Here is a 20,761-nt window from a genome sequence, read left to right on the forward strand (position 1 = left end):
TATTAAATACGATTATAGAATCTACAGTTTTGTAACGGCAATGTTGAATAATATTCTATTAAATATTCATTGAATGTAAATGAGGTATGGTTTGTCGATCGTCAATTAATTCTATTTTTAATTGTCATATTGTATTAAGAATTGAGTATATTTAAAAATAGCCAAGAAGCTACCCACCTGCCTATAGATATGATTATTATATTCTAAAACAAATCTATCCATTCTTTACTTATTTATTTACCCTTTGGTGTCTTATCGACTCAACCCATGGAGTAGATAATATTTGTCTCTTATAGAAAACTTTTATCCCGGTCAATCAACCTAAGATCCCGGTCAAGCGGTCGAAGACACGGATAAAAACTGGTACATTGTAATTATTATAATTAGTATACAAAGTAAACGGCTGGCAGTAGCTCGTAACAGTTAATTTTTGTTGTTAAATTTGCATTACAATTTAGTGTAGTTATTTTAGTTTGTTTCACATGGTCTCGTCAATTATCACATTACTAGCGTGAATAACAATGTGTTTCATTAATTATTCTAATTACAACAATATTATTGCTAAATAAATAAACGTTTGTAATTTATATTGGATTTATTTGTATTGTGTTCGAGCGTTTATTTTAAAAGGTCACTTATGTAAATTACTAGTTGTTATCCACGGCATTGTCTGCAGACCGAGATACAAGTACGTTCACTAACTGGAATAAAAAGTAGCTTATAAACTTCCCTATTCCATACAGTACGTGTATACCAAATTTCATAGTAATTAATCGACAAATACACTCACTTTCGTATTTATAATATTAATAAGGATGTGGTTAAATTTAAAAATATAATTGTTTAGGGGCATAATATGCAAAATCCCTACTACGTTTTATATTAGACTCTCCTGTCTGATTTAAAAACTACTCTTAAAATTTTTATACGATTGTCACAAACAGGTATTTTAATTTACATGCAAAGTTCGTGTATGACTCAGAATCATTCTTTATCTATACTTATAATAAATCTGTAGAGAGATCCATTCTGTACATAAAATATATTTCCAAAATCAGGGGGTGATTAGTGATCGATACTGATGCCAAAAATGCAATCAGTAAAATTTTTGTCTGTCTTGTCTGTCTGTCTGAAACTTAGTAAACTTCTTCATACTCCTGGACAGGTTATAGTATATCTTTCATCACGCTACCATCAATAGGAGCAGAGCAGTGAAGGGAAATGTTTGGAAAACGGGATAACTTACTCCATTTTTAAGCTTCCGTCACGGGTGCAGCCTTACAGCCACTTTTTTAAATGTAAAAATGTCCACCGAAGCCGGGACGGACCGCTAGTAGTTAATAGTTATGGGAAGACCTTTATCAGCAGATGAAAGATGAAGGAGCTGACCTTATTCTTCTTATGCCGTATGTTCTTACCTTCACTTTATACATATTCTATTTATTCCCACGCTACGCGTCTTCTCTCATCATGCGTACGGCAAAGTACATTCTATTTTTGCGTCTGTTTTTCCGAATAGATATAATCTAGTCCTTTTAAGCCAAATGTAAATAGGTTGTAAACGGGCCCGCGAACTCCATCACCGACCTTATCATCATTTCCGATCAAGTGAGATCGAAGTCAATCGCAAGACCCTTTGAGAGTAGGGAAAGGTTGATTTTTCAAAATACAGAATGGAGTTCAAACAACGCTTTATATATAAACACGACATAACGTTCTTCAATCTCCTATCTACCTTTTAGTCGATACTATATATTAAAATTAATGGAAAACGATTAAGGAAATATTTACATCAAATTTAATACACGTTAATAATAATAATTTATTGTAATAATTATTTATTTGCTCAATAACACGATATAGAGATACTAGTAATAAAATGTTATGAACAGGCGTGTTTTGCCAAAACAATGACATGCAAAATTTTAATATTTATAGTTTTTTTTTTAATACAAATGATTAAATAACTTACATAAATTAGCCCATTCTTTATTCTTATGCGAGTGAATTTCTATAATAGACCACAACACTAGTATTGGTTTTTATTAACACTGTTATTAGGAGGGCAGGGTATCGGCAGGGGAGTGTTGTGGCGTCTGTAAATAAATATTGTACATTTTCATCTCATAATCACCTTTAAACATCGTCACTTTCTTTCCCATCAAGTAAGTTATTTTTTTTTTTTTTTTTTTTTTTACAACACAGGGGGCAAACGAGCATGCGGCTCACCTGATGGTAAGTGACTACCGCCGCCCATGATCACCCACAACACCAGCGGCATTGCAGGTGTGCTGCCGGCCTTTTAAAAAGGAATATACTCTTTTCTTGAAGGTTATGTTGTCGTATCGGTTCGGAAATACTGCTGCTGGAAGTTGATTCCAAAGAATGGTTGTGCGTGGAAGAAAGTGCCTTGAAAAACGCACGGTGGAAGACCGCCACTCGTCCAGATGATTGGGATGAAACTTTAGTTTGTGGCGGGTTGTACGGTGGTGAAAATCAGCAGCAGGTATCAATCCGAACAATTCCTCAGAACACTCCCCATGATAAATTCGGTAGAAGATGCACAGAGATGCAACATCTCTGCGCAGTTTCAGTGGGTCGAGTCGGACAGTAAGGCGTTGACTATCGATAATTCGAGCCGCCCGACTTTGAATGCGGTCTAACGGAAGGAGTTGGTACTGTGGCGCTCCTGCCCACAGGTGAGAACAGTATTCCATATGCGGCCTGACTTGGGCTTTATATAATTTCAGGCGGTGTTCTGGCATGAAATATCGTCTCACCCTATTGAGTACTCCTAACTTTTTGGAAGCTATCTTAGCCTTCTCCTCCAGATGACCGCGAAACTGGACGTCGCAAGATATATCAACGCCCAGAATTCCTAGACTCGACTTTTTATCAAGGGAAGTGCCCTGAAAGTGAGGAGATACGACAAACGGCGTCTTTTTTACGGTAAACGCGCAGACTTGTGTCTTTTTGGGGTTAAATTGGACAAGATTTTGTTCACCCCAGATCGAAACTTGATGGAGTGAAGTTTCGATTTCAGACACAAGTCTATTCCGGCACTCATCGGTATGTGCCCGCGAGATCTTTGCATGACCGGTATATAATGTATCTCCTGTACTGTCGTCTGCATAGCAATGAATATTACTTATCTGTAACATATCATTGATATGCAGAAGAAACAGAGTCGGAGATAGTACACAGCCTTGCGGGACACCAGCATTCAAAGGTTTTAAATCAGAGCATGCTCCGTCGACTACGACCTTAATGCTACGTTCCTTGAGAAAACTGGCGACCCAAATGCACAGTCTCGCAGGCAACCCAAATGAAGGTAGCTTTGAAAGCAGCGCTCTATGCCACACCCGATCAAAGGCCTTCGCGATATCCAGACTAACTGCTAAGGCCTCTCCCTTACTCTCGATTGCCACTGCCCATCGGTGTGTTAAGTAAGCTAAAAGATCACCAGCCGAACGTCCCTGTCGAAAGCCGTACTGGCGATCACAGATCAGCTGGTGCTCTTCTAGGTACCGGAGCAGTTGACGGTTAATGATGGATTCCATAACCTTCGAGAATAAGGAAGTGATAGCTATGGGCCTATAGTTAGCTGGATCTGAGCGATCTCCTTTTTAGGGATCGGATGCACCAGAGCAGTCTTCCAAAACTTTGGGACTATGCCCGATGAGTAGCTAAGCCGAAAAAGACGCGTAAGAACCGGAGCCAACTCTGGTGCGCACGTCCTAAGCACAATTGGAGGGATACCATCGGGCCCACTCGACTTATGGATTTCGAGGGAGAAAAGTGCTCTACGCACTGAGCTATGCGTGAATTTAATGTCAGGCATAGAGCTCCTACAACACGTGATGGTCGGTGGTGATTTCATCCCGTCATCCAATGTCGAGTTTGACGCAAAGATGGATCCAAGAAGATCGGCCTTTTCCTTAGCGTTCTGGGCCAACGAGTCATCCTCCCTGCGCAATGGTGGAAAAGATGACTTACAGAAATTCCCTTGTGCAGCTTTGGCAAGAGACCAGAAAGCTCGAGTCCCAGAGGGCAAACTAGCCAATCTCTTGCCAATTCTACTAATATGCTCTGACTTCGCTGTGGCTATAACTCTTTTGAAAGACCTAGAGGCAGAGTTATACTTCTTTTTGAGAGCACTGGTGTTAGGATCTCGCGACGCCACACCTTTAGCCCAGGTTAGGAAGCACTCCTGTTTCAGACGAGATGCTGTTCTACAAGAGGCTCCATACCAGGGCTGCGATTTCCCGCCGACGGGCACCACAGAGTTAGGAATAAATAATTCCATTCCTTGAAGCACCACATCAGCAATGGAATCGGCAATGGCGTCAGGATCATCCAGTGTGAAGCAAACCCGCCTCCATGGGTAAGATGCGAAAAAAATCCGCATCTCATCCCAGTCCGCTGACCTGTAGTGCCAGACACGACGTCTACCCGTGGAACGTGGTGGAATCGGACTCATGAGAGGCACCTCGCTCCGCACCAGACTGTGATCCGACGATCCAAGCGGATCTTCGACGGAAATCACATAGTTGTCTGGGTGGGTGGTCAGCAGAAGGTCCAACAGTGAAGGTGAATGGTTTAACACATCAGGTATTCGCGTAGGCGAGGAAACAAGCTGCGTCAGACCATAAGCCAAAGCAAAGTCATGAACAGATCTTCCCGCATAGTCGGTTGTACGTGAACCAAGCCATTCGGTATGGTGGGCATTAAAATCGCCAAGAATCACGACTTCAGCGGAAGGAATCTGTTCGAGCAGGGAATCTGTAGCCATTTGGACGTGCTCAATGAGTTGGTCGGTTTCGATGTTACCGCTGTGGGACCTGTATAGGCATGCATAGACGCGAGGATGGTCATTGCAGTCTACGCGCAGCCATAAAATAGACAGGTCCGTACCTTCAAGAGTTCCAAGGCGGCGACAGCAGATATCCTCTCTGACATACGCGCATACACCGGCACGCGAAACAAAACAATGTTCAAGTTTATAGCCCGGGTACGTCAGGTATGAAGTTTCGTTTGGAGAGGATATCTGTGTCTCCGTTAGAAAGAGCAATGCCGGCCGCGCCGTTTCTAGGTGGTGGTGGACAGCGTTTAGGTTAGAATATAATCCCCTGATATTGCAGAAGCTCACATTGAGCGAAGGGGATGCCGTAGAAATCTTGCTCCGTTTGCCCTTGGTTCCAAAGAGCGGAATTTTGCCCCCCCAGAATACGCAGGGCAGCCCGAGCGTGGTTGCTCGAGAGAGGATTCTCCAGCAACATGGTTACTGGTACCTCCCTGGGGTATGCTATTTTTTTTTTAATTCCACTGCCATGGTTGCGTGTTGTAAGATAGGGGGACGGGGTTGGGGAAAGGATTTTAGGAATAGGAAAGGGATGGGTATGGGATGGGTATGGGATGGGCCTCCGGACTCCCTCACTCACCGTACGGAATGTGATCGCACTGAAAGTGCAACCACTTAGCGTCGGTATTCTGTGAGGGTGTGGTACTTCCCCGGTCGAGCCGGCCCATTCATGCTGCAATACCATATGGTATTACAGCGTGGCTCTACCACCTAAAAATTAAATTATTATTTAAATTGTACATACTTACATAGGTATTTCACCTCTTTCTGACTGGCTGCACAGACATGACAGCGATGTCTTCTTACATAAATAGTAGTTATTACTTGTAGCGCCAAAAATGGCAAACAAGCTGACGGCCTACCTTATAGAAAGTGGTTACCGTTGCCTATAGACATGAGCAGCACCATAGACTTCACAAAGTATACTGTGACGCCCATGATACCGCTCTTCTCGCTCATATTGCCATTTCTGGAGATTGGTTACTACGATTTAGTTTTACAAGATTTCTTGGTAATTTGTCTTGGTTAATTCTTTACGAATTTGTTACTATGGGCCACTTGTTTTATCCTCGCCTATCATCTCTTATTATTGCCCCGACAGTGTATACCAACAGTTCAGGCGAGGTTGCCATTCCATTATCACCCATTACAAAATGTATCCTGTGACATCCAAGATACTGTTCATGTCGATAAGAAACCGTTATAATATGTAGAACGTAAGCTCGTTTGTGATTCCAAGTAGTATAAAAAATTATCCAAGACTTATACCTTCGCGTTCTTAAATATAAAATACTAACTAGTTGTTTGTCCGCTAGTTTGTACGTGCGGATTTCATAGGTAGGAAATAAATTAAATAGACTACTTTATAGATGGCGTATCAAGATTAAATAAAATATATACCAGATTACGTAATGCTGGAACAAACATACAGACAGACAAACAATATTTCTAAAGGGCATCTATTGTCCTCTTCTCCTATTATTTTTTTCTCAAATGTACAAACATTATCTAGTTCCAATTTTATTATATGTTTTAGACTAGATGACTAATGATCGTAAACTTAGTATCATCTACAATGCCATCTATTAAAAGTAATCCGAAGTAGCAATTCCCATACAATATTGCCTATTTTTAATTTTTCAGCTAAACTGAACTGAGTTTCTCAAACTTTTTTTTTTCATTTAAACCACCCGTGTGTTATAGCGAACAAAAAAAAAGTTTTTGAGTTTTTTTTTAATGCATGATAATGGAATGGTAACCACACCTGTACCACCTGTACTATCAATATACACTAGCGAGGCACCAGCGGGGGATGATAGATGAGGATGTAACAAGTCAGTTTTCCCATCGTAAATGACTCAATCATCGTAAAAAAATAAATCAATCACAATGATTTCTAGGGGGACCCGCATGGAGGTCGTCCTGACAGGGTGTATTACTAGAAATGTGGTTGCTAATCCCCATTACTAACAATCCCTTCTCCCCCGTTTTTAAGTTTTAGCCCGACTAACAAACAATTGATTTTTATATATATAAATTACTAAAATTATACTCGTACAAAAGTATGTAACGTCTGCAGAATGTACCACACATACGTAGCCATGCCACTCCCCCGCCTTATCGGACCACCTGCGTCACGTGTAACCGCACTAAGCCCGACAAAAGTAGTAAAAAGACAAACACCTGATCGATTGTACTGAATAATAAAAAGGCTGGAAGCAACAAGCCATTGGGCCACGTTACTGGACGCAGTGACGTTTCCAAAGCGCCATTGGTGAAATAAAAGTTATCTTACTGTGAACAACATAAAGAATATTATTCTATAGAAAAAAATATAATAACATGAGAGGCTCTATCGTATTAAATAGATGATAAGTTTGGATATATGTATATCTATTAAGCAATAACTATGACGAAAATTTGATAGTGACTTTAAAACGTGTGCTAATTTTCTATTTGGTGATGAGAATATTACTAACAAACATAGGTATCGATATTTATCGCTACCACGCACTTGAGTTAGAACGAGACGTTGTGAGTCTTATTCTTTCACATTCGTGCTCACGAAAACGTGTACATCGATAAATTTGTATGGGGATAATTCTGGCGGGATTCGGCGAAATGATCATATTATTTTTATGATAAACCATGAGGACTGCCTGTAATAATAACATATTAGACGATTCTCGTTTCTTCTTTCAGTCGTAAGTGTATTTTTTATAACTCAATAATTACTAGTCTTTAGTATTTTATTGTAGCAAATATAATTATGTCTTACAATGTTAACTTTATGCGACAAGTCGATTTTACTCAACAAATAGCTATTCAATGAGTACAAAAATGTTTCGCTACCAACATGAAAGTAAACTCTATCGATTATAAAGTGATTTATCAATATTGATTCAGACTTCAGAATTTACTAAAATATCGCGTGACGAAAAATACATACGGAATGATAGCTATCTTCTTTTTGGAAAGATAATAAACTGAGGACTTATTAGATTTCTTAAGTACATAAAGATCAATTACATTCTTCAAGTACCTATTGAAATTTTATTGGTTTATATTTAATTTATTTTTTAACATTAATTTTGTATAATCGTAATAGTAATCATAATAATCGGACTACCACTCACATTGCTAGCAATATACCCTGTCAGGTCGACCTCCACGTGGCCTCCCTGGAAACTGTCGTACTGAATTCCAGGTGTATTCATCACGATGGACTAACTGAGCTGCCTCTTCATTCTCACCTATCATTCCTCACTGATGCTCCGCCAGGGTAAGCCATTAGCGCAGACAGATTACTATCCCAAATATCATCCGTTAAAAAAATACGCATTTACATTTTTCATTAAAATCGTTTAAACTGTTTCGGAGATTAGCGTGAACAAACACGGGTCTTTGATATATTACGATTTTTTTTTTTTTTTTTTTTACAACACAGGGGGCAAACGAGCATGCGGCTCACCTGATGGTAAGTGACTACCGCCGCCCATGGTCACCCACAACACCTACGGCATTGCAGGTATGCTGCCGGCCTTTTAAAAGGAATATGCTCTTTTCTTGAAGGTTATGTTGTCGTATCGGTTCGGAAATACTGCTGCTGGAAGTTGATTCCAAAGAGTGGTTGTGCGAGGAAGAAAGTGCCTTGAAAAACGCACGGTGGAGGACCGCCACTCGTCCAGATGGTTGGGATGAAATTTTAGTTTATGGCGGGTTGTACGATGGTGAAAATTTGCAGCAGGTATCAATCCGAACAATTCTTCAGAGCACTCCCCATGATAAATTCGGTAGAAGATGCACAGAGATGCAACATCTCTACGCAGTTTCAGTGGGTCGAGCCGGACAGTAAGACGCCGATCGTCAACAATTCGAGCTGCCCGACTTTGAATGCGGTCTAACGGAAGGAGTTGGTACTGTAGATTTGAAACGTTATTTATAACTATTATCGTGTACACCTTAATAGAATTGTTTAGTTTAATCACGTATAAGCCCAAGAGACTATAGTGTCTAGAGAGCGATAAAACTAATTTTACAACCTATTTTCCGGGGGTATTAACACCAAAGTTTAAGCAAAACATGTCTTGATTGATCAAGTTTGTAACGGCTTCCATCAATAAGTAATTGGCGTTGTGCGCTCCCGCTTGGCCAACTCGGGCCATGAATATATTGAGTGAAGGCAGCTGCCAGTTCCCTAGAGACGCAACACGGACGTCTTGCTAGTCCTGCGTCACTGCAAATGAGCTACATTACGAGTGTATGGCCACGTGCAACGCAACGCTACGTCAAGTCATTGCAAATGTTTAACTACAATTCACAGTTCTTTTTATGCAACTCGAAATGGGAAAAGTGGCCACCTGATGGAAAAGTCGCTTATAAACATGAACAGTACCAAGAACGTCATAGAGCATGTGACAGTACCTCTCATATATTGCCTTTGGCATCACACTGTACACTATAATCTCCATGCTTCATGTCTATAGATGATGGTTACCACTTTCTATCAAATAGTCTCTTTGTTGCTTCCTTCAAAAAACCTTAGTAAACAATTACAAGAAAAGTTTACACTGAGAAAACAATGGGCGACCCTATCGCTAAGAACAATCTCTTCCAGGTAACCTAATAATAATAATAGGTCATTAGCTTATTTGCTATTCTAGCACTATTATTATTCTATTATTATTTCTGTAATATTATATTCTAAGTTCCAAGTGAAAAAATAGGTTTTATATTATAATAAAGAAAATGCTTTATACTGTTTTTATTTTATTAAATTCTTTTTATACACATTAGAGTTGGGATACCCAAAATATATATTTATTTTTAAATCATAAACCGCTCCCTAACTACATTGTAAAGGCTATTATTATACAATGTAATGCTTTATTTAGCTTTCTACTTATATATATATATATATATATTCTTTTATTTCTATTATATCAGATAATGTGCTTTGACGGCTAAATACATAATGTATAATAGTTCATAATGCAAACACAACATGCGATAACCCTTTGTTCTCGTTGGCCTCGGAAGGTGATTACTCAACGATATTTTCTGGAAGGCCAACTAATCTTATCCTTACTTACTCGATAAACAACTGAATATGTGCCCATATATGTAGGTATGCTCGTATTCTTACTATACTTATCTAATATTTCAACAACCCGCCATAAACTGGCCAGTGAAAGAATTTTATGGAGATAAATTCTCAAAAGAGAATCAATTCCATACGACATGTGCCATCATATCTGCTTATAGCCAGGAAAAGACTGATCACATGATAAATACCGATAAAAAACTTATCTAACATTAATCATTCATTATACTTCATTCTTAATATTTTAAGCTTTGATTAAAACCAAATCTGCCTGTGTCCAACCAAATAGAAAGATTTATTTCTGCTAATTTACTACACAGCGAATGGCTTTTGAAAGCATAAAATGCATGAGGGTTAAATTTGAAAATATCAAACTTAACCCTCATTCATTTTATTACATTGTTATTTTATTTGAATGAAATAAATAATATTGTTATGACAGATGTTCTATCAAAATAATAATACGCTTTAAGAATTCACCATCCGACCCAGTTCCATAGAAATGCGCATAATATTCAGGCTGCACTGTATGCATGTGGTACACGGCGCTTAATCTTTTATTATTTTATTGATAACATCTGACAGCACAAAAGGGAGCTTATTTCTTTTGTTTTTATTTATATAATTTTTAACCAATAAAAGTACTCATATATGTATATCATATAGATATATCTTCATAAAAACGTTAAAACTCATAAACCTATTGTAGCTATAGAACCCTTTTGTCTCAGGGGGAAAGGGATTGTTAGTAGTGGAGACTGAGAATCCTATTGCTAGCAATATACCCAACCAGGTCGACCTCCTCGCGGTTCCCCCTGGAAACTATCATGGTTAATTCCTGATGAATTCATCATGATGGGCTAACTGGCCTGTTTTCATTCTCATCTATCACCCTTCACTGATGCTCCGCCAGCTTATCCCGTTAACACAGGCGGGGTTACCGTACCATTTTCACCCATAAAAAAAAACCCTTTTGTCTCTTTCTTTTGCACTAATTTCTCCGTTAGAAAGACACAATAATAATTAATATAGGTTTATAGGACGTTATAGTTTTTATGAATAGGGATTATTTATTTATTTCTTTATTGTATCAGAAACATAAAAATATACAATGAGAATTGAACAATTCAAGTGAAGTTATATTATAAAGAGGTAAGGTTTGATTTTTTATTTGTAATGGATATAGTAAAAAAATACTTAATCTATTTATAAAATTCTTTTCACCTACAAAAAGCAACATTATCGCAAAATAGCATGAGCTGTATTTAAAAAAAAATAGATCGTTGCTAAAATAAAATTATATTATAAAGAAAAGACATTTATTTAATTATCATTTCATTTATAACATTAGTAGCGTGCAACATATACGTTATTTTAAAAAAGTCAGCTGTTCAAGTCTATAAGAGACGGTTACCACTTTCCACCCTACCAGGCCATCAGCTTGTTTGAATGGCAAACAAAGAAGAAAGTATCATAAAAAATAATAAATCAAAATGGAATTTTTTATTGTAACTAGCGATTTGACTAGTAAATAAATTCAATCTCTTTCTATAACTTTTATAAACCACAACAATGTTTATATATTATGTGTACATTTCTTATGCATTATGTATGATTATTTCAATATATTACTATAATTATATCACAGAGGAAGACTTTGTACAAAAGTCGGTTGCTTGGGTACCTCTGTCCCATTCGTGTTTCAACCGTGAAGCAGCTGTGTTTGCATGGCTGTGTTTCGGTTTGAAGGTTGGGATATGGCGTGAATTTACTGGGTACAAAGGAATAACACCTGAGTCCTCAGGAATGGCAACGCATGGGGGTATCATGGGCAAAACAGTATACTCTGTTATGCCCATGATACTGCTCATGTCTATAGGCGACGGTTACCACTTTCCATCAGGTGTGCCGTTAGCTTGTTTGCCATTCTTAGTTGTATAAAAAAAATAAAATATTTTTCACCACATCTGCCCTTCATACGCTTTCTGTTTTTACCTAATGGTTAGCTGGTAGAGAATGCCATATGGTATTAAGCTCGCCATTTGTACAAAATTTTATTGTGGAAAAAAGAATAAATCATATCATATCAGCCTTTAACCGTCCACTGCTGAACATAAGCCATCCCTTGGGGTTATTGCCAGGAGTTGCCACGCTTGGCAGGTAGGTTGGCAACTGCAGTTAGGCTTTAGAGATGTGTTAAGATCGACACTGCTGCCGATCCATCGCCCTCCCTTAGTCGACACCCATGGAAAAAGAAGGTGTGGCTTATTCTATGCCGGGACCACACGGCCATAATAATAAATAAATAAATAAATATCCTATTTTATCAAATAGCTTATTAAGCGTGCACTCCACGTTTTCGATTCTGCAAAATCGAAATAGAGAAATGCGAGTACATTTTTCTCCTATTGATATTATATAATGTCTGAAGTGAAGTTTAACGCTTTTAAAACCGACTGTCGGCATGAGGCCGCGAAAATGTCACGCCGCCCCGCATACATATCATAAATATTGCACTCGCGCGTCTCCAGCACTCAGGCGAAACTTTCTAGGTCCCATACCTGGCTGCATACTTTATGCCTACTCGGTTACCTTTTTACGAAAATTCCAAAGCTTCCATTGAGAAAGTTGCAAACTTACATCGAATTGCCCACAGAATTTTAAGTTAATGTTGTATTTATAACATGTTGTACAAAAGGATCTGCTGAATAATGTTGTACACTATATTTTCAACCGACTTCAAAAAAAGAGAAGGTTCTCGATTTAATTGTACAAATATACTCGCATGTTTTGTTTTTATGTTTATTACTGAACTGTGACATTTATAAAGCGATTTCTTCGCGATTCGAAGCGAACTTCTTTCTTAACAAAAATTATATACTTTCATTAATGTGAAACATTTCAGAATGGTTAACATTCGCCATCTTATGTAACTTTTGAATTAAATTTCTCTATTTTATTTACTTCTTTGGACTACTTTTCTGTTGGGTTTAATTGATCAATAAACAAATTATTAATAATAAAATGATAAGATTATTATGTATTTATTGATGATCAATATAATAAAAAGACCAATATAAAAATAAGATAAAATATATACTTTTGTCACTTTCTTTAAGAAACTTAATGTAGGGTAAAATAGAAATTATTAGGTTCCTTTTAGAGAAGTGTTATATCAAATGTCTATAAAAAAGAATAAAAAATGTTAAGCGATGAATTAGAAAAATATTTAATTCGTGATCGAATACTCGCCAAAATAGATGCTACCACTTTAAATTGAATTCTATATGTAAATAATTAAGATTAGAAATCGCATTACTACACATTTACGACTGAAATAGATACGAGCAACTTATAAATCATTCGTAAACTCACAATTGACATTGATATCAACCAAGTATTTATAATAATGATGTGTCATTGTAATAGAAAATAAAGATTTATTATTTTATTTATTTATTCACTCTATTGCACCACAAGAATTATATATATATATATATATATATATATATATATATATATATATATATATATATATATATCGCTAAAGCAATCTCTTCCAGGCAACCTTTGAGTAGAGGACAAAAAAAAATAGCAGCTATTTGGCACAAGGAGTATATGTAATAAAAAAACGTGATGTGTTAAAAAAATATGCAAATAAAGATATGAATGCCATACGTATATTAAAGTACATTTAATAGATATATTTTACATAAATAAATATATAATATTATTTGTTATTATTAATAAAAAAACAATTCTAAGATATATCCTCGTATTATTATTTCCAGGCGCACAGTATTCCCATTACAGGAAATTGAATTAACTGTGTTAACCACCGTTATTGGATTCTATCGCAAGATATTAGAGTACAATTTACGATGCACTTGCAAATAAGTAAGTTCACTAAATTCCGCCCTCAGTCTGGGGTCAGTGTATTCGACCATCAAATATGCAACTTGGTAGTCTCGTTCCAAACCACTTAAATCAATTGCAATTATGCTCGAGATAGTTATATACAATTTATCTTCTATATTTTTCTTAAATATATATTAAAGATAGAGGAGATAAAATTCTTATTATATTTTTACGTTACTTCCAAGCAAGGAAATTCTCAATTTTGTCTTTTTTGGGCTATTTTACGTGATTGCATCAACAGTTCTATAGATATAAGATAGAGTTTACTCTCGTCTTGGTCTCATATTTTGGAAAAATAAACTGCTTGTTGCAAAGCAAAATCTGCATGTAGACACGCGACTTCGCGTTCTAAATTCAAATATTTAAATAAATAGAGTGACATGAAGTATTCTATGTGCTAAGTTCGGATATAAACTATCCGGGTACGAAATTTCATTCAAATCAACCTACCTACGATTTAATGTAATTACGAATTTTCAGACTTAATTTATTGTTCTTGTTGTTACACCGAAATTGGTCCAGTAATTGGAGCTTAATACTAGTATTTCGTTCGTCATAAGCCATAACATAAAAATCTAAAAGACCAATATTTTAACGTTTTTAAACGGTATGTATAATGTAGTTTTTACATACAATTTGTATTTCGTTCGGGCCCGAAACTTCGAAAAACATTTCATGGTAGGTCCTCGGTTCAGTAGTTTTTACGTGAAAGAGTAACACACATCCAGCCAAACGTTCTCACAATCTTTCGCGTCTATAATAGTCACAGAATAGTAAGTTAGGATAGAATTAATAAAGATAGTCTTGCTTTTATATATCACATCGTTTGATGATTATAAACTTAAATACCTATAATATTCAGACAAGATGAAATAATGCCTATCCCTAAGCAAGAACTAAGTAAAGGTGCTTGCTGCAATTAAACATGCACTGATCGCACTGCACCGTGCAGTTTGCATAGAATAGAATAGAATAGAATAGAAATCATTTATTCAAATAAACTTACATTGAAGCACTTTTGAAAAGTCATTACATTTTTTTTTAATCTACCGCTCGTTCGGAAAGCTGTCTCATCACAAGAAGAACGAGCAAGAAACTTGCGTGTTGCTCTTTTAAATAATTTTATTATTACTTTACATTTTCAAGTTTAATTGTGTGAATACAAACCACCAATTAGCACTAATTCAATTAAATACTCAAAAAGAAAAAAAATATTGAATACATAACCAACTGGTTAAACAATTAATAAGAGGAAATCAGTCATAGTGATTAGAGCAGACCAGTCCCTACAAGCAGCACCCGTTCACGAGTATGACGGATGAGCCAGCCATCACTGCGCTCGACCATATTTTAGGGAGCCCAATGACCCGGCCCACCACGCCGCCACAAGTCTGGACATTTTAGTGAGCATGACTACTCAAAACACTAGACCACGTCAAAGCTACTCACAATTGCCATCTGATAGTTATAGTATTCACATTTTACATAAGAATGCATGCGGCAATTAATACAAAAAAACCGCTACGCTTTCATATTTCTAAAATTAATCAATTAAATCAAGAAAGCAATGAGAAAATAAAATTATAACGTTGTATGCTAATAAACTAATTATTTACTTGATATGTTGTCATCTATGAATTCGTCTATCCTGTAATAGGCTTTCTTACATAAAAATTGTTTAATATAAGATTTGAATTGCCTCTCTGTCAGATTTAATGCAGATTCCGGCAGTTTATTATAAAATCTTATGCAATTACCATAGAATGAATTACTGATTTTGTGCAGACGGCATTTAGGTAAAATAAGCTTATTTATATTGCGTAAGTTTCTACTTGTACAGTCTTTGAGTTTTTTAAAACTCTCTAAGTTCTTCCGTGTATACATAATATTTTCATAAATGTATTGTGAAGTAACTGTGAGGATATTTGAGTCTTTAAAGCACTGACGTAATGACTCTCTCGAACCCATACCATAAATAGAACGTATGGCTCTCTTTTGTAAAACAAATATAGTATTTATATCGGCTGCTTTACCCCACAGCAGTATGCCATAAGACATTATGCTATGGAAATAACTAAAATATACAAGTTTAGCCGTTGCCACGTCTGTTAATTGTCTAATTCTTCTAATTGCATATGCAGCAGAACTGAGTCTACTGGCCAATTTTGAAATATGGGGCCCCCATTGTAATTTCGAGTCCACTGTTATACCTAAAAAAACTGTATCATTAACAAAATTTACTATTTCATCATTAAGCAATAACTGTGTATTTATTAGTCTTACATTAGGAAGTGTAAATTTTATACACTTTGTTTTGCTGGAATTTAATAATAGGTTATTACATGTAAACCAATTTAATATTGCAGACATAGCACAATTTACATCGTCTAATTGATTACTTTGACGTCCAATTTTAAACACTAACGAAGTATCATCCGCAAACAGCACTATATCTGCAATTTTCTCTACCATAAAGGGAAGGTCATTTATGTAGATTAAAAAGAGAAAGGGGCCTAAGATTGACCCTTGTGGAACGCCCATCTTAATATTAGCTCCCTTAGATTTTACACCGTCAATATCTACAGTTTGAACCCTATCCTCTAAATAAGTTCTCATTAATTTTAGATCATTATCTCTTATACCATAATGTTCGAGCTTGTACAAAAGCGTTTTATGATCCACACAATCAAATGCCTTTGATAGGTCACAAAAAACTCCGAGTGCATCCTGTGACCTCTCCCAAGATTCGAAAATATGTGTCACTAGCGCAACACCTGCGTCAGTGGTAGACTTGCCGGCGGTGAAACCATATTGCTGACTGTGAAGCAGTCCGTTAACCCTGAAGTGATGTAACATTTGATTTAACATTATCTTTTCAAACACCTTACTTAGAACTGGCAAAATAGATATAGGTCTATAGTTCTATAGTTATATAGCATAGTAAATGCTCTCCCACCTCCAAGACTGGACATTAAGCATTCACGACCCTATAAGACGACTCGACACTTCAAGATGAAACCTAAAAATTTTATATTTATATGAATACGTTCTTACGTGTTGTACATGTCGGCTCAGTGTTGTCAGATTGGATATTTTTTCGCAATTTTGGGTCAATTTTCGCAATTGTGGTGAAATTAAATTCTTGGAGAGATCTTTTTAAGAAAAGTAAAATGGGTTTGAAGAAATTTGGGTAATTTTGGAAAATTTAGGTAATAGTTTTATTACTTGTATACAATTATATACGGTACAGTAAAATATACGACTGAAGATGTAGGTATAATAGATGATAAGAGGGAAAAAAATTACCTTTTTGTCGTTCACTTTGTGGCACAAAACGTAAAGACAACGATACAAATTTATGATTTAGTAAAAATCTAAATTCATATTTGGCAACCCTGTGTCGATTAGTAATGGTCTTCTATAGATCACTGGACACTTACGTTTACCAGCGGGAGACTGTACAAAACTTGTATATTTGAATATGTCTGTCCCACTCGTGCTTTTACCACAAATTATTATTTATTTATTATAGTAAGTTACAGAGACTCATTTTGTTAGTACAACTTAGAGGGTGTTAGTAAATCTTTAACTACTGGACAAGTGCAGTTTCACGCAGTTGGAGATATAGGGATGATCTCTACCTTATCTCTGCTAAGCATTTGTACTCTGTCTAACGGTTTGAAGGATGGAATATAGTAATGAAAGTGCATGATAGGGAAGCATAACATTTTTATTTTCAAGAATGGCAATCCATTGAATGATACCCTTGTTATCACAGTATATTATCACAATATAGCTATCAGCCGTTAACTATCTACCGCTGGATATAGGCCTTCTCCATAAGGAATGTTTTGCCAGTTGTTGCCACGCTTGGCAGGCAGGTTGGCAACCACAGTTAGGCCTTGGTGATTTTTTTTATACAACTTATAATGGCAAACAAAATGACGACCCACACGATGGAAAATGGTAACCGTCGCCTATAGACATGAGCAGTACCATGGACATAACAGAGTATACTGTTTCGCTCATGATACCCCCCATGTGTTGCCATTCCTGAGGACTCGAATGTTATTCCTCTGTACCCTGTAAAGTCACGCCATATGCCACCCTTCAAACCGAAACACAGCCATGCAAACAACTGCTTCACGGTAGAAACACGAATGGGACAGAGATACCCAAGCAATCGACTTTTGTACAAAGTCTCCCTCTGGTGATGTTTTAAGAGGGATCACACATAACTCATATTTACACATATTTTTAATTCACGAACACGACACGAATACTGGTAAATAGTACGTACTTACTTGATTTTTATTGCCGATGTATTTATCTGGTATTTACCTGTATTGCGACGCATTATGTCCCGATTGTAAATTTCCAGTAAGACACGATGTTGTCCTTGTCTATAGCATAGACGACGATTTCCGTAAAGAAAGTAATTATTCTTATACTATTATTATTATTAATCTATCAATAATCAATAAATAAATCAGGTACCCATTTGTTGTTGTAATACCATAAACATGAGTATAAACAGATGGAGTGAAATCGATAGTAATTGCAACGTTTTATAGACCAACTGTGTTCAATCACTGTTACTGAACTTTTTTCCCATAGAATTATTGGTCAAAACGTAAAAAAATTGCACTGATTCAATATATTGTTGCATTATGTGTATAATGTTTCTATTCTATTATATTGAATATAAGACGGTACGTATAGAGGAGACTCTATCATATACATCTAGATGAACCATCAAATATTAAATGACGTCCTGAAAATGGTCAGTCAAAAAAAAAAGAGATTTTTAATGGGTGAATATAGCATCGTTACCCCGCTCGCGCTATCGGTATATACTGGCAGGTTAGTTAGCCCATCGTGACGAATTTAACGATAAATTAGCCATGATAGTTTCCAGGGAAAACCGCGTGCAGGTCGACCTAATAGGGTATATTGCTAGCAAAGGGGCTATTGAACCTCATTAATAACAATCCCTTTCCCCCCAGGAAAATAGAGATTGTCACGCATTAAAAAAAGTGATCAGCCAATTGTTAGATAATGCGTTGTTTTACATACACAATGTCACCAATAGCCCGCTCGCCAAACTAGGACTGAGCGATTATGCAACGGTCAAATGGAAGCATAATAGGATATGCACACCTAGCAGATCCAACCCAATTAAAAGAAGGTCATTTTCTAAAATGGCCCGACAGAAAATCGAAACTGAAACCTCATTACGCAAAGCAACATGCCTGCCGCTCTTCCCTCAAGTTCAGAAATATAACTAGTGGTTTCTGAGCCATTGTTATGTTATGCTATAGTATTATTGGTAAATAAATACTCTTTTCTATCCTTTCATGTTGTCAGTTTTATCTCAATCTTTCGACATAACGTTTTGTGTTCATTAAGAAGATCCAAATCTCAGTAACAGGTAATCTACTAACCTTAATATCAATGAATTCGTTTACACTCTTATAATGGTAAAACTGAAACGAACGCCGGCACTAAGCACTAACTTGAGTGAAGTGACCTAAAAGCTCCGACGTCTAACGCCTTTTAGCTCGTCTCACTTTAGAAATAGGCTCGTATCTCGTAAACAACGAACACCGATGTTCCCAAAGCTACTAGGACAGAGGCCACCAATGATTTGTAAACACTACACAGTAATATTATTTATTTCGCACTTAGTAAATTATGTTCTTTTAAAGATCTTATATAAATATTTTTAAGGGGATAAAAATAATCCTATACTATCGAGAGAATGAAATCTCATCAGTTGGCCTCTAGTCACGAATTTGCTAAGAATTTACAATGGAATTCAGAGGAAATCCCGTGAAGGTGTGACAGTCCCACCTAACAGGGAGCTAAGTCCCATTACGAATTATTCTCTCCTATCTGCAATGATTCTTAAGCTTAATATCACGCCGCAATTATTGAATAACTTTTTTTTATAATATGAAGAATGAATAGCGAACAATCTGGCGACCTACCTGGTGAAGATAAACGTAACACCTCATTACTGCTCGTAGCAACTGTCATGGCTTATCAAGGCCTTACTGCAGTTGCCAACCCGCCTGCCAAGCTTGGCAACTAATCGCAAAACCCCTCAATAAGGGGAGACTTCAATTACTGGCTGGTATTGTATAGTGTTATACTGTGCTTGTGTAAATTCTGTTTTTTTATGTTTGTTTCGATTGATCAAATCAATAAAATATTACTTCGTGTACATACAGCTTACAGACCGAAACCAATTCTCTCGTAAATTGCAAAATTATGTCTCATATTATTCTATTACCTAATGCATATTTTATGATATTAACAAGCATTGTTAATTGTATATTAATTTGTTGACAGACGCATCAATCGAACCGCTAAGATGAAGTCGTGGGGAGAAGCGCTAGGGCGCGGAGTATCTGCCCCCTTCTCTCGCGTGGGGCGACTACGCCGCGCTCTCGTGCTGCTGGGTGCCGTGGCGTGCACTGGTGCCGCCCTTCTCTACTGGCGTCAACAGAGTAACGAACTCACACATAGGCCCTTACAAAGTGTCTACACGTAAGTCTTGTTAATTTACCAATCATTACCATCCCTTTGTACTGCGGTATTGTAATTTGTTCCCTTAGTCACCTGTTACGTCATTCCATACATAAGAAGTTGTGTCTCGTTGTTGCAGCTTCATTAGAGAATTGTTATAGAAATTTAAATTGACACTCAAACTTTCGCTGTTATTGTAGTTCAAACTCATCACCGCTGAGGAAATCTTAGTAGAGTATGAGGTACCTAGGTTTTACTGTTGCTAAGACCATTTATTAAGCGTTATTTTGTATCATGTAAACATTAGTAAAGTTTTTCTACAGTCTATCATATTTTTCATTATTGCT

The 20,761-nt window shown here is 36.7% G+C and overlaps 1 protein-coding gene across 2 annotated transcripts in view; it reads left to right on the forward strand.

Moving 5' to 3' along the window:
* The window catches only part of LOC113521640 (probable beta-hexosaminidase fdl), a 118,948-nt gene that overhangs the window by 91,419 nt on the left and 6,768 nt on the right, over positions 1–20,761 (forward strand). For both annotated transcript variants that reach the window (XM_026907234.3, XM_026907236.3), the window contains exon 4: positions 20,238–20,435. In XM_026907234.3, the coding sequence (XP_026763035.1) occupies positions 20,260–20,435 (176 nt within the window). In that variant the 5' untranslated portion in view covers positions 20,238–20,259. The remainder of the gene's footprint in view (positions 1–20,237; positions 20,436–20,761) is intronic.

The sequence above is a fragment of the Galleria mellonella genome, unplaced genomic scaffold, assembly GCF_026898425.1.
Source record: "Galleria mellonella isolate WM207_F2 unplaced genomic scaffold, CSIRO_AGI_GalMel_v1 utg63, whole genome shotgun sequence".
Lineage (NCBI taxonomy): Eukaryota > Metazoa > Arthropoda > Insecta > Lepidoptera > Pyralidae > Galleria > Galleria mellonella.